Source organism: Salvia splendens, chromosome 4, assembly GCF_004379255.2.
Source record: "Salvia splendens isolate huo1 chromosome 4, SspV2, whole genome shotgun sequence".
Taxonomy (NCBI): domain Eukaryota; kingdom Viridiplantae; phylum Streptophyta; class Magnoliopsida; order Lamiales; family Lamiaceae; genus Salvia; species Salvia splendens.
Genome location: NC_056035.1, coordinates 10761952 through 10777532, shown reverse-complemented (window position 1 = coordinate 10777532; position 15581 = coordinate 10761952). Strand labels below are relative to the sequence as shown.

The 15581-nt window shown below is 37.4% G+C and overlaps 2 protein-coding genes across 8 annotated transcripts; both read left to right on the top strand.

Moving 5' to 3' along the window:
• Positions 1-3496: 3496 nt before the first annotated feature.
• On the top strand, positions 3497-6787 carry LOC121798528 (octanoyltransferase LIP2, mitochondrial-like). 7 transcript variants are annotated; one of them, XM_042197585.1, is made up of 4 exons: positions 3530-3984; positions 4479-4527; positions 4776-5506; positions 6462-6787. In XM_042197585.1, exon 3 carries the CDS (start codon positions 4779-4781, stop codon positions 5484-5486), a length of 708 nt encoding a protein of 235 aa, XP_042053519.1. In that variant the 5' UTR covers positions 3530-3984; positions 4479-4527; positions 4776-4778; the 3' UTR covers positions 5487-5506; positions 6462-6787. The 7 variants fall into 7 exon arrangements, with proteins under 7 accessions (XP_042053514.1, XP_042053519.1, XP_042053517.1 ...); XM_042197583.1 differs by having other exon boundaries at positions 4472-4527; XM_042197581.1 differs by having other exon boundaries at positions 4399-4527.
• Positions 6788-7728: 941 nt separating this feature from the next.
• Positions 7729-8412, top strand: LOC121800636. Its single transcript, XM_042200163.1, has one exon. It carries the CDS (start codon positions 7729-7731, stop codon positions 8410-8412), a length of 684 nt encoding a protein of 227 aa, XP_042056097.1.
• Positions 8413-15581: the final 7169 nt, after the last annotated feature.

The following is a 15581-nucleotide window of genomic DNA, read 5'->3' as shown; positions in this document are numbered from 1 at the left end:
TGGGAAAAATTATGATTGCTAGTATCATCATGCATAATATGATAGTAGAAGATGAACGTGATACATATCAAAATTATTATGATCCTACTGAGTTTTTTGAAGATACACCTACAAGAGCACAAGAAGGAAATGTTGAAGCTTTTTGCTACTCTACTCAACAGATCGAGAGTTGTTTTCTTATATAACAAATCGAGATCAACTCCGCAATAGAGAAGCTCATATTGCCCTTCGAGATAATTTGATTGAGCACATTTGAAAAAAAATTGGCACAAATAGTTGAATGTGTAATGTTTATCTTTTTTTAGTAAACTTTCTTATTTTTCACTTTAGTTTGTTTATTTTCTATTATTATACCGTATTTTCTTATTTTCTTATCTTATACTTCTACTGTATTTTCTTGGAAGTTGGATTCAAACCATTCAAGTTTCAAAATAATTTTTGTTTATACTACGTCAATGAACTGGTGTTCAATTAAAATAAATTTCCTTCTATGTTGCATATTCAATTTACACAATATTAATATTGTCCATGAAATAGCAACAGTACCAAATAAGTATTTTACAAAATTATAGTCGGCATCGTACATATGTTTATAAAAAGTAAAAACCTTTTTTTAACATTATATTGTACGCACGATTAGAGCATCCGCAATGGCGGACTTCCGCGCGGAATTCTCACGGGCGTCCCGGAATTCCGTAGCGGACGTCCACCATTAGGCGTACCCGCCACGGATACGGAATTGGGCTGAGGACGTCGCAGGTCCGCGGCGTTAAGCGGAATTCCGGGGGGACGTCCGCCATTGCGCCGACTCCCGCAGAATTCCGCTTTATTTCATTTTTTTGTAATGTCTATATATACCACTAGTTGAACTTCGACTCCAGAACGATATTATTGAAGAAGTGTGGCAGCGTAGGGATCGTTGTTGATGTAGTTTTTAATTATTGAAATGTATTTTTTTTATTTGGTGAAATGTACTTTTCTTATTTTAATGGAATTTTCCCCTTATTTTAGTCGAAATTTTAATTACGTAAATTGTTTACTTCCGGAAATTGTTTAATTTGTGAATTTGTGATTTTTTTAAATGTGGGAATTCCGTCGAGAATTCCGCAGGAGAATTCCGCCACTGTGCAGTGGGAAGTCCTTATGACGTGTCAGGGGGTGTTTTTGGGAATTCCATGGGAAATTCCGCCAGGACATCCGCACCACTGCGGGGATGCCCTTAGTGCGCATTACATGAACTGATGAAAGTAAGAAACTAAGTTTAAATCACTAAATTGTCCATCCGTACCGATATGTAAATTAAAACTCCGGCCCATTTTGTTTGATATTAAATTAGCCCATAATATTTGTTTTTCAAGGCCCGTTATGTATCCGAATAAAAAAGGAAAATACAACTGATTTATTTATCTTATTGAATAAACAATGGTTTTTTTTATCTCATTGAAAAATACTAGTACTACTGAATTACTTACTGAACTTTGTAGGCATTAATTTTACATTTATGAGAACTATTTATCCCACTCAATTTATTTTTTTAATTTTGTCATATTAAACAGTAATTTTATTCCAAACATTTATACCAAACTCAAATTCAAAAGAATATTTTAAATTCACCTATTTTTTTTTACTTTTCAATCTTACTACATATCTATTTAAATTATACATTAACCCCACAACACTGTATCAATAATTTTCCAAATATAATTAAATAATTTAATACAATTATTTATATTAATATATATTTTATTATATTAAGTATCATGTTATATAAAATATCACAAACTATACAAAATAAATAATTTATAGTGAAAAATAAAATAAATATTAATTACTTTTGACTAAATAATACTCCCTCCGTTTTTTAAAAATAACAACGCTTTCCATTTTAGTCCGTTCTTTAAAAGTAGTAACTTTCAAACTTTCTATTTTAGGAAATCTTTACACCCCTATACACCAATTTATTTACCACTCATACCACTACAATTAACACCTTAAAGTGGACTCCATGATCCACTAACACTAATTCCATTACTTTTTTCTCTCCCTCCCTCTTACTTTACCAAATTTTCTCTCATTCTCTCTTACTTTACCAAATTGTGCATTAAGATCCGTGTCATTTCAAACCTCCCTATTTTTAAAAAACGGAGGGAGTACATAACAAACCGCCTCTCTCTTAAAACAAATACTCCCTCTGTTCCACACAAGATTATGCACTCTTTTTTTAAACAATCTCACAAGAATATGCACTTTTTTAATTTTGGAAACTCTTTCTCTCTAATGAGGTGTGACTCATTATTCTTTTTATTTTTTAAATTTTTTTAAACTCCTATATGAAATGAGGAAATTACAAATGATGTCAAGATGCACTATTTTTTTAGACAATCTCACAAGAATATGCACTTTTTAAAATTTTGGAAACTCTTTCTCTCTAATGAGGTGAGACTCATTATTTTTTTTAAAACTCCTATATGAAATGAGAAAATTACAAATGATGTCAAGAGGGCCGGAACTTTGCACCTCATACAGTAATGTCTAAGCACCTTGCCGCTAGGACAAAAGCTTTGGACGAGGTGTGACTCATTATCCACTAACAATACATGCCGAATGCAAAGTACATATTCCATAATAAAACAAATATGTGTACAAAAACTGCGCCGCCGTTTCTTCCCCTTCTCTCGCTTTCTCTCAACATCTTAGAAAATTTATCGCCAAGTTCTTCAATTGGCAACCACTCTCCATAAATCGGGCAAATCCTTGTTTCTATTCGAAAATACATAAGCATGAGGGATCCCAATGCAAATTTCAAAAACTTCATAAAGTGACTGCAGTAGCACTGTATCTACTGCATCTTTGGTGTATTAGGTCTCTCCAACCATTTATACCAAAACAAACTCATTTTTCCAGTTTTGTCACATCAAACAGTAATTGTACTCCAACCATTTACACCAAATCCATACTCACAAAAATATTCCATATTCACCTACTTCTTTTTACTTTTTGAATCTTCCTTACACATTTATTTAAATTACACACTAACTCCATAATAATTTATCAATAATTTATATAAATTAATTAACATATTGTTTAATTTATTTTCTTATAGTATTAAATATAAATATAATATTATATATAATATCACAAATTATACAAAATAAATAATTAATACTAATAATTTATAGTATATAAAATAAAATGAATGTTAATTGACTTTTTAGTTGAAAGAATAATTAAACTTAAACTAAAAACTAAAAATACTTAACCTTGATTAAATACTTAATAGTTTATATGCAAGGATCTATTTTTTAAAAGTAAATAAAAAATAGCTACTGGGTTTGACGAAATTTTAGGCATAATTTGTAGAAACTCATTTGGGCTAGAAACTTAAATTGCTAAAACAGAGAAACCTACCTAAAGTGTTCAAAACTAGAAAGTATTAAGCCTGTAGTTGAAGCAATTTTACGAGGAAGAACAAAATTGAGGCCCACAACTATCAAGCCCATATAGATAATTTAATAGCCTCCATCGTCTTCTTCATATGAAGAAATGCAGAATATCTCTCTACGGTTCTTGTTTCCGCCATTTCCTCTTCATCAGCCCACAGGTATGTTTCTTCCCCCAATAAATACATAACTGAGAAGGGGTGTTTTGCAATTTTTCAAAAATTATGCAGTAGCTACAGTGCTACGCCATATTTGGGTAGCTACTGTTCAAAAAACGCAAAAATGGGGATTTGAGATGCGTTTTGGTGTATGGTTGGGACTGTTTTTAACTGGAAAAATGGGTTTTCCGGTATTTTTCCCCAAAAAAGGACAATTTGGGATGGGATATGGAGAATGGTTGGAGGTCAATTCTACTCTAAAGATGGGTTTTGCCGTATCATTGAGAGATGCCCTGATGTATACTATACAACATTCAATTGAAGCCTAATTGTTGTTTGCTCAATTTAACCAAAAAAATCGCTGAAGAAACATCATCTTATTTAAGGTGAGTTACATTTCTCATTTATATTCATATTATTTGGTCTTCCTTTCCGAAAATTTTCAAAATAACTTTTACTTTTTACAAATTTGATAAATTTCTTCCGCTTCAGAAGCTGAGCTTCACAGATTCATACATTTTCAAGCTTCCATTGTTTACAGATTATCGAATCTTTTGTGGAATATAGATAACAGTCAGTTGATTTTTAGCACATTTTTTTATAATTAATTTTCTGTTTTATCAATTTAAATTTGAATCTATTTATTTAGATTATATATTGTGTGGATGCGTTAATGATCCAGATATTGAAGTTGGCATCCAAGGTTGAATGTGAGGAGTGGGTAGATGCAAGTTATATATGCCTTTTATTTTTAAGCCACATACATATATCTAATTCTGGATGAAATGGTGAACATGCAGATAAGGTGTTTGATATAATTTCTAGCTTAAACACCAACATATTTTTTAACTACTCGTCTCTAACAAGATACAGTTGGAAGGTTATTATACACGGAAGGCTGCTTATGCTGAACATGGGAGCAAAATAATGTAAATACCAAGTTTCTTTTTTTTAACAGATTCATAGGCTTTTCTTTTGTTACTTCAACTAAAAATTGAGTCAAAAATTGTTTTGTTACTCTATTCAGTTTCTTATGACTTTGATGCCTTTTGTCCTTTTAAGTCCAAATCCACAATCTTCCCGAAATTGCTATAGACCAACATAATACTACTATGATATTTCAAGTATACATACTCTCGGATGAATATGATATCTATTGAGCATTTTGATTATTTAGGAAATGAGAGGTCCTAGAAGCATTGAGATATGGAAGATGGGTGCTGTCAATTATTTGGAGGCACTTAAGCTGCAAGAGAAATTGACATCTGATAGAAAAACACACAAGATCAAAGACACCCTGCTGTCTCTACAGCATCCACCCACATTTACTCTTGGCAAACGACGGACTGTTCACAACGTATTGGTTTCCGAGGCCGAGCTCAAAGCAATGGGAGCAGAGCTTCACTATACCGAAAGAGGAGGCGACGCTACATTTCATGGTCCTCGTCAGGTCATTTTGTACCCTATTATCTCCTTGAGAGATATTGGAACAGGGGCCAGAAAATACGTGGAGAATCTTGAGTCGACAATGATTGAGTTGGCTTCTCTATATGGCGTTAAAGCTCGTGCTGGAGAGACGGGTGAGACGGGGGTTTGGGTTGGCCAGAGAAAGATTGGGGCGATTGGGGTTCGCATATCTTCTGGAATTACATCCCATGGTTTGGCTTTCAACATCGATCCGGACTTGAACTACTTCAAACACATTGTGCCATGCGGAATACCAGATAAAGAAGTCACATCTTTGCAAAAGGAGGTGGGGCTGGGGCAGAAGCTTCCTTCTGAACAAGTCATTCATGAGCAATTGGTTTCATGTTTCACAAAAATATTTGGCTATACTGATGTTACATGGAGAGACAAAACATCGGTATCCTCGGATGGTAATGAATGAACCGCAACATACTGAAAAGGGTTAGTATTTTTTCCCCATCTTTGATAATAGTATGGCCCCAATAAATGGCCTGCTGAAATTTATGCGTTTCCTCTGGTTGGATCAATTTATGCGTTTCCTCTGGTTGGATCGGATCAACTGTTATATTTTAGTTTGGCATAATTGGGTTTTAGTTGATTGTGCATCCATGGTTGGTTGGAATATATGGAACCCTGTTTTGTTTATCACTAAGACGTTACATGTGGTTGAACCCAAATAATGTGTGTTTACTTGCACAAGTTAAAAAAGAGAAACGAAAAAGTAATAGGAATGTGTTGTTAGCAGCACACGACTCATGTTCTTTAGTTTTGGACAATTTCCTTTTGATGGATAGTGCATTTGTCCTACTTTATATCATGGAGTAATAAACTTATTAGATAAATTAATCATGGTTATCAGCAAGTTAACTAAAAGTAGTGTTATTAGTACTCCTACTAACAAAGAAGTGATTATGATTGATTGAGAATTTGCAACATCATACACTAAGTGACCTAAATCAAGAATTTTGTTGTTAATCTTACTAAACAATGGTTTTAGCATATGCAAGTGGGATAGGGTAAAATGGGACAGGTCATGCGCATCCATACATACACTACACACATGTAAATAAACATTTGACATCAGTGTGACTAGTCAAATTGCATTATTTGACTCAATCTGGTAGCCTGGAAATCAGCCTCAATATTTATTCGAATAATTTATTAACAACACATGTTTCTGTCTGGCTAAACTCTAAAGCACGAGCTCAGCTAGCTACAAGAAATGGGCAAATGCTCACACTATAAACTACTATACCATTCTCAGCCTTTTGTCATTTCCACCTATCCCCATTTCAGTTTTCTTGATAAAAGATGAGTAACAACCACACAACAAAACTTGTACTTCTATTCTTGATGCTCTTGCCTTTACTCATCTCTACCTCTGCTGTGCATGTAGCCAATGCAAAACCGCAGTGGAGAAAGCTGTTACCCTCTTCAACTTCACTATTCGTGACCAAAGCCAAATCGAGTGGATCCACGCTGGAACCGGAGAAAGCAATGGAAAACGGCCTGAGGAAACGGCCTCCAAGCGTTTCCAATCCGACTCAGAATAAATAAGGTGTGGTAGTAGGAGACGCACAGATCAGATAATGATCTAAATTTCTGTCATTTTTGCACTTCCCTTTCATATTACTTGTCAGATGTCTTAGCTTAGTTCTTAGCAAGAATGTTGAACTTAGCCTTAGCTCAATACGATTATCTCTTTTAATTTTTCTTACCATATAAGAATTCGTTTCTCTTTTTTTATTTTTTTTAAATTTTTTTTGCATTATTTGTAATTGTAGGGGTCTAGTCCTGGGAAGAATGAGATGAAAGTATCTAATGAAACTTTTACTATCATCAATGATTAATGTTTGTTTTACTTAAAAATTGTAGTACTATTATCTTGCAGTAGGTATGTCGTAAATCAATATATCTTCTTGTTCTAGATTAAATCAAATCTAAATATGAAATAATAGTAATTTTTTTAAATATAAAAGTAAAAATAAATGACGAAAGTTTAATAGCATCTGCACTGATCCATGCGGATACCCACAACACAAATCTTGGTTGGCTTCAGACCTTTACGGAGAGGAGGAATATTTCCTAAAGCATACATGGGCGGCAAAGACCTTTTTTGAATCTTTTGTCTATGCATGTATTATTTATCTGAAAAATAGATATCATTTCGTGTTCCCTTTGTTTTATCAAATTAGACCTGACCTATGGAGCAGAGGAAGAAAATGGAATGATCGATATATTTACCTGAAAAATGTTTTATATATTGAAATGAACATGACAACAAAATTTTCCAAGATCATATGATTGATTGAAGCTTTGAGATATTTTCTTGAAATATTTGGTTTAGAGCTGACTAATTTATTGATATGTGTTCTATTTGCTCATAATCAAGTTTTAATCACTGAAAAATAAATTATACAGAGAACAATAGCCAAACATGTAAAAAAGGAAAAAAAAAAGAAAAAAAAGGCAATAGCCAAACACAGGGACGAAGGGACAATGGGCCTCGGGGGGCCCAGGGGCCCCTCAACAATTCTGAAAAATCACAAGGGTATTTTAGTAATTTTATAATTATTAATTTTGATGCATTTATGGTACTCTCATCAACTTGATGCTCGTCGTCAACTTGTTGGAGTTCGCATTATGGTACTCTCATCAACTTGATGCATTTATTTTCTTCTATTAATGATGTTCTTGAGTATGTTGGGGAGAATGGCTATGAGGATGCACATAGGGCTGAAGCTTTGGATGTGCAAGAAATTCTAAATCATTTTGAGTTTATCTTTGTGTTGCATCTTATGAGGAAACTCTTGGGAATTACACATGATCTCTCTCAAGTTCTACAAAAGAAGGATCAAGACATTGTTAATGCTATGAATCTTGTCAAAGTAGCAAAAACACGTTTACAAGTAATGAGGGAAAAAGGTTGGGAGGTTTTGCTTACTGAAGTTACAAAGTTTTATAGAACAAATGAGATTGATGTGCTTGATATGGAAGATGAGTGTGTAGTTAGAGGAAGAGGAAGGCGTAAAATTGAGAAAATAAAAAATCTCCACCATTATCGAGTTGAGTTGTTTTGTTCAGTCATTGATATGCAAGCTCAAGAGTTGAATCACCGTTTTAATGAAGTCAACACAGATTTACTTCTGTGTATGACATGTTTTGATCCTAGAGACTCATTTTCTGCATTTGATTCAGAGAAGCTGCTTCGCCTTGCCAAGTATTATCCATCTGAATTTTCTGAAGTTAATTTGTATGAGCTTGAAAGTCAGCTTGATAACTTTATTTTTGATGTGCGCACAGATGAAAGGTTTTCAAAAGTATCGGGAATTGCAGGTCTTGCTTAGAATATGGTTTCTATAAGGAAACATGAGAATTTTCCGTTGGTTTATTTGTTAATTAAACTATCATTGCTCTTACCCGTTGCCACTGCTTCAGTAGAAAGAGTTTTTTAAGCAATGAAGCTCGTTAAGACTTCTCTACGGAATCGTATGGGAGACCAGCTATTGAATGATTGCTTAGTTCCTTATATTGAGAAGGATGTGTTTGTTAATGTAACTAATGAAGCTATTATGCATCGGTTTCAGAAGATGAAAAGTAGAAGATGAGTGTTATAATATCATTGTATGGAACTATGTGTTTACAACATTATATTTATATTATGTAATATTATTAATGTTTCATTTTATTATTTAAATTTTTTATTTGGACCCCAACTGTAAAATTCTGGCTTCATCACTGGCCAATCATATGGTATTGTGTTTTTTTTAAGCTTGGTATTGGGCCTTAGAGATCTTGCTAGTCATCATGGGCTAGGTTTGTTGAACCCTGGCTTGAGGTTGGCCTCAATATATGTAAAAATGTTTTTAGAGAATAATATTCCTGTTAGTTATACTACAAACTTCTTGAAATAACTGTCTAATCAACTAAAGAAAACTCCAATATCTCAATATTATTTTTATCAAAATAAAAACATGTCAAGTGTATTTTAGAATTCAATCTTTTCAACAATATATATCATGAGCATAAAACAATTCATATCCGTACTACTAACTTTTTTCACTTGTATTTTAAGTTTCAGTTTAGAGCTATACATTGATATAGTAGTAATATGTAGATAGTTGACCCGAGTTACCAAATTTGGACGTACAAAATAACACCAATATTGTTATATATATATATATATATATATATGAAAATGATCAATACAAAACTTGATCTCAATACAAAATCCAGACCAAATCCTGACCATGAGATTTGACAATCCAATGGTCAATAATTAAACAAAGACACGGAGGGTCATTGTAAAGCAGTTTTAGGTCATATTATAAACTTTGGGTTTGAGGTCATGTTAAGATCATTTCATGTCATCCTTACTATAATGACGTAAAAATAAGCTTGCAATGACCTAAAAATGACTTTTGTATGCTTGGTTCTGCATTTTTGTATTAAGAATGGTTTTGCATGGATCAAAACCCTATATATATATATATATATATATATATTGAAATATATTGTTATTTTATAATCTAATAATCAACGTATTGAACCTTTTAACCTTAGAGCATGAATAACGCTTGGGGCCGGGCCGCATCTCGCGAGTCCCGGCCCGTCCCGCGCGTTGGAGGAGGAGGCGGCACGGCCTGGGCCGGTCCCCGTGCCGCGATCGCGGCCTGGTGCCCGTCCCACGGCCCGGCCTGGGACGGCGTTATTCAGGAGCCGGGCCACATCCGCGAGTCCCGGCCCAGCGTTACACGCTTCTCGGGCCGGGCCGCAACCGATTTTTTTTTTAAATTCGAATTTTTTTTATAAATACTACTCTATTTTCATACACATTCAACTTCACATTCAACTTCAAATCTCTTCTTATAATTCCAAAAAATGCCTCATCGTCAAAGAATATTCGAAGATCAATTGACCCGGGTGTTAGGCGAGGCGCTGCCGGCAATCCAAGAAGAAATGAACAACGAAGTTGAACGCTTCCAAGCTTGGAATGAAGAACAAACTCGGGTACCACGTTCCCGGATGTATATTCACCGGGACCGTGAAGCAGCTGCGTTGCGGCTTTTCACGGATTATTTCTCAAGAGATCCGCGATGGAGTGATCAGATGTTCCGTCGCCGGTTCCGGATGCGGAGGCCTTTGTTCATACGCATTGTCAACGCAGTTGTATCTCGTGACATGTATTTCGGCCAAACTACCGATGCTGTGGGCCGGCAAAGTATATCGACGTTGCAGAAATGCACGTCTGCCATTCGTCAACTCGTTTACGGAACTACATCAGATATGTTCGATGAGTATCTCCATGTAAGCGAGCCTACTGGACGGGAGTGTCTCGCGAGATTCTGTCGGGCAGTCATCGAAGAATTCAAGGATATGTACTTGAGAAAGCCAACGACCGACGACGTTAGGAAGTTGGTCGACATGCACGAGCGGGTCCACGGCTTCCCGGGGATGCTTGGAAGCATCGACTGTATGCACTGGCATTGGAAGAATTGTCCAACGGCTTGGAGAGGACAATACACTAGCGGGCACAAGGGCACACATCCGACGATTGTCTTGGAAGCCGTTGCCGACCAACGATTGTGGATCTGGCATGCCTAATTTGGTGTCGCGGGGTCCAACAACGACCTCAATGTGTTGAACGAGTCTCCATTATTCAACGACTTGTGTGTCGGGCGAGCACCGAACATAGAGTTCACGGCCAACCAACGTCGGTATAGTATGGGGTACTATCTGGCAGACGGGATCTACCCTCGATGGCCCTTGTTCGTGAAGACTATCACAGCTCCGACAACCGATCGGAGGGCAATGTTTGCCCGAAGGCAAGAGGCGGCTCGGAAAGATGTCGAGCGTGCATTCGGAGTCCTCCAAGCGCGGTGGGCTATCGTGAAGGGAGCGGCCCGTGGTTGGCAGCGGTCACACATCGCCGATATCATGTATGCATGTATCATAATGCATAACATGATCGTTGAGGACGAGCAAGATAACGTCACATCGTGGAGCAACGATCCGCTCGCCAGCACCGGGAGTGACTACGTTGTCATCGAGCCGCTCGAGCAGGGCCTTCCTCCCGACATCCGCAATGTCATGGCCCGTTCAGCTGCGATGCGCCAAGAAGAACAACACACTCGCCTCCAAGCCGATCTAATCGAAGAAATTTGGACTCGCACCAACGTTTTCCAGCATTGACGTTATGTTTTTATGTATTTTATTTTCAGTTTTAAAATTTATATGTTGTAATTTTGCAGTATTCGGCGAAATTAAATTTTCCGTGTTATAAATTTCCGGCGTTTTTTTTATTTTAGTGTCATTTATTAGTTGCTGCCCGAGTTGGGCCTGCAGGGTTAGAGGCTTCTCAGGCCGGGCTGCAACTGTAGAGGAATGATGACGTGGAGGGGACTTGGGGCCGGAACTTGGGACGGGGTTATTTATGCTCTTAGAGCATAAATAACGCGGCTGGCCGGGCCGCAATTCACGAGTCCCGGCCCGTCCCGCGCGTTAGACGGAGGCAAGCCGCGGCTCAGGCCGGTCCCGGGGCCGTATTCCCGGCCTGGAGCCCGTCCCGCGGCCCGGCCTGGGACGGCATTAATCGCGCATCGTGCCGCACCGGTGAGTCCCGGCCCAGCGTTACACGGGTCTCGGGCCGGACCGCAACGCCAATATTTTTTTTTGATTTTGTATCTATAAATCGAGCATTCCATTTGTGCATCAATCTTACATGCATTCCATTTCAATCTCTATTATACACTTTGAATCGGCATCAATGGATTGGTTCAACAGCGATGAGCGTGAGATGGAGGAGTTCGTTAACTCGAACAATTGGTACATACCGGGGTCGCAACCATCGCAGCCGACGCCTAGTCCAGGAGTCGGTAGCAACGTCGACATAACCTCGCCGGTCAACACGGAAGAGTTCAAATTCAGTGAGATGGAGCCCGCTCAAGAGCGGGGCAAGAAGAAGGTCGGCGAGGAGGATGGGCCGAAGAAGTACACTCCGCATGAGACAATGTGGCTTGCGATGAACTACATCGACGTGGCCGAGGATCCTATCATCGGCAACCAGTAGACTGGCAAGGCTTTCTGGGAGCGGATTGCTCAGAAGTATAACGCTGGCCGTCCTAAAGGGTCGATCGAGCGTAGCTACGTGAAGCTGCGCAAGCATTGGGGCCGGGTCCAGGCGGATATGAGCAAGTGGAACGGAAAGTGGGCCAACGTAGTTCGGATGTGGCCGAGTGGGCACAGCGAAGCGGACCTCGTTGAGAAGGCGAAGGATCCTTCAAGTACTATGAGATTTGGAAGCTTGTCGAGAAGAGCCCGAAGTTCACCAGCGGTGCCGAGCCGGCGGCAACTGGGGCGGCGAAGAGAACCAAAGTTTCCGCCTCCGGAAACGACTCTTCGAGCTAAGGAGGTCCGGCAATCGACCTGAACGTGACGGACGACGACGTCTTCGTCTCATCTCCTAGCATTCAGAGCCGCCCGATGGGAACAAAGGCGGCCAAGAGGAAAGCAAAAGGGAAGGCAACTGCGAGCAACTCCGCTATGGAGCCGACCAATCCGTCTCTGGATAAGATGTCCGACACTTTGGCGGAGATGAATATTACATGGCGGATGAGCCAGCTAACGGAGTTGACATCGAGGGATACATCGAAGATGTCGGACGAGGAGCTCGAGTTGCACCGTGAGATGATCGCCTACCTTCGCGCCCAAATGAAGAAGTAGTAGTCGTGGCCCGGGTTTCTTGTATTTTAAATTTGCTTCGTCTAGTAATGTAATGTTAATTTCTAATGAACAATGTATTTTCCCGGTTTTAATTGTTCAACGAATTGCGTTTACGAGTTAAATATGTTGAAGTTGTGAATAATGTCATTTATTAGTTGCGGTCCGAGTTGCGGCCTGCGGGGTTAGAGGCTTTTGGGGTCAGGCCGCAACTGTAGAGGAATGATGACGTGGAGGGGACTTGGGGCTGGAACTGGGGACGAGGTTATTCATGCTCTTATACGATTCAGTTTTATGGTTTCAATTATACTTGACTTATGGAGGTCTTTGTTGGAAGATAAAAGCCAACGTTCAATATTCAAATGCAGAAAATCAAATAATTTGACAAGTTACGTGATTTAAAGAATAGTCAGTTTCCTTCAAAGTTCTAATCAATGTTTAAAAAATATTGTGTGCAGTTGGATTTGACCCTTGATCATAGACTAGGTATAAAACACTTTAGTCATTACATTATTTTAAAATAGTTAATTTAAAGAAACAAGAAAAAATAAAAATAACATACAAATTTAGCACAAGAATTGATATTTGTGGCATCAACCATATTTATTATCTCCTTATATGGAGCATAATGTCTTGCTCTGTTCCCTACAATTTTTATAGCAAAAACAAAAGTTTTTATTGGTTAATGTAGCAATAAAAAACTCAAGTAGAAGCAAAAGATAATAGTTGGTAAGCATCAGATGACAGATGAGTGGATTGTGGAGAAGAAGGATCTGAAGGTGGGGCACTTGAGCTGAGCCTTCAAGCATAAGATTCCGACAAATCCTTCCGGATGCATAAAATTGTTACCCGGTCCCAAAAAGATTATCATTACAACAATATGGAGTATAAAATACTAATTTCAACAATATGGATCAAAATTCATATCCATAATTTCTAACTTTTCTGTTTGTATTTGAAGTAATAAGATGTGTAATTCATATCCGTAACTACTAACTTTTCACTTTGTATTTTAATTATTAGAGATAATTTTAATCTTAATATATTAGTATACATATAGTATGAGTTACACGTATAAATTGACTCAGTTAATATGTATGTTGTGTCCCCATATCTATAATTACTAGTATTATTATAAATAAATTTTTAAGTATTAAGAATAGGCATTTAAAGGAAAATTTTAAATTTATAAAAAAATAGTATGGATATAAATTTATGAGGAGAGAGATGTCTCACCTAGCATTCATGTGGCTCCCTGATCCGCCTATAACATGAGAGTTGAAATTTATAATATGGCTGAAATTTTAGAGATATTATGAATGCCATTAAAGGAGCTACTTTTCGTTGAACTTTCAACCCTCCACCCATCAATTCCATAGTTTCCAATTTTGCTTGAAAAGGAAGGTACTCCCTCGGTCAGCGAATAGGAGTCCCGTTTTTCCATTTTAGTCCGTCCGCGAATAAGAGTCCCGGTTCACTTTTACCATAAATGGTAAGAGGGTCCCACCTTCAACTAACTCATTCCACTCACATTTCATTTAAAACTAGTATATACAAGTGAGACCCATATTCCACTAACTTTTTTCTACACACTTTTCTTAAAACCCGTGCCGCTAAGGAATGGGACTCCTAATGGCGGACGGAGGGAGTAGTCATTTTCTCTGCTGCCTCTAAGTCAAGGAAAGAAACTAATAATAAGAGCATCCGCATCGGTGTTTTCCCTGAAGGACGGCGTCAGTGTCGACGGCGCGGCACCCCCATGTCCGCCGCTGTGCTCTTGCCGATGGCACGACGCTGCTCGATACATCGAGCACGTCCGTGCCGCTGAGCAGGGCGACGTGGCAGCACTATGCCGTTGGCATTTTCAATTTTTATTTTTTTAAATTCAAATTTAATTTAAAAATCGTTTTTAAATTTAAAAAATATATTTTCCCACTTCCCAATAAATTATATCCGTTTTCTCACCACTTTTAATTTATTTTTCATTTTTCCCCCAGAATTCACATTTTTATCTATGAATACCCTCATTTCCACACGAAAATTTCCCACCACACTATACAATTTAATTTAAGTATGTAATTTTTATTTTTTTAATTTGTAATGGTAATTCGAGTATTTTTATATTGTAGAAATGTTTTTAATAATTAGAGTATTTAAATTAAATAATAAAATGGTGAGACCCTTGGGCATGCTCTTGCGGAAGAGCATGAATGTGAGGGTTGTGCTCTTGAGAAAGAGAATGAAGTAAAAAATTAATAAATGTGGGTCTGGGTCCACATCCATGTTATTTGGCAAGAGCATGTAGGTGAATGCTTTAATAAATTAGGGTTAAATAATTCCATCTTCAAAAGTTAGTTGTTCGAATAATTTATTAAATTATAAAATAATCAAATTATAATTAACGAAACATTATATCCTGAAATATCATTTCGTTGTTTCATTGAATTAAGTACCACACTCAAGTCCAAAAAAATACTCCTTCCGTCCGCGAATAAGAGTCTCATTTTTTCATTTTAGTCCGTCCGCGAATAGGAGTCTCGGTTCACTTTTACCATAATGGTAATAAGGTCTCACATTCACCTAACTCATTCCACTCACATTTCATTTAAAACTAATATATACAAGTGAGACTCTTATTCCACTAACTTTTTTCCACTCATTTTTCTTAAAATTTCTTAAAACTCGTGCTGCCAAGGAATGAGACTCCTAATGACGGACGAATGGAGTAGTTACTATCAAAATTACGCTCTATTTATTTTTAGTAAATTTTTATTTCTTTACCATTTTTGTATTAACA

Bases quoted from the DNA above. Each gene is read 5' to 3' on its own strand.
- LOC121800636 (XM_042200163.1), top strand. From the start codon at position 7,729: ATGCATTTATTTTCTTCTATTAATGATGTTCTTGAGTATGTTGGGGAG.
- LOC121798528 (XM_042197580.1), top strand. From the start codon at position 3,536: ATGAAGAAATGCAGAATATCTCTCTACGGTTCTTGTTTCCGCCATTTC. The intron at 3,602-4,775 runs GTATGTTTCTTC...TTGATTATTTAG, and splicing joins TCCTCTTCATCAGCCCACAG to GAAATGAGAGGTCCTAGAAG.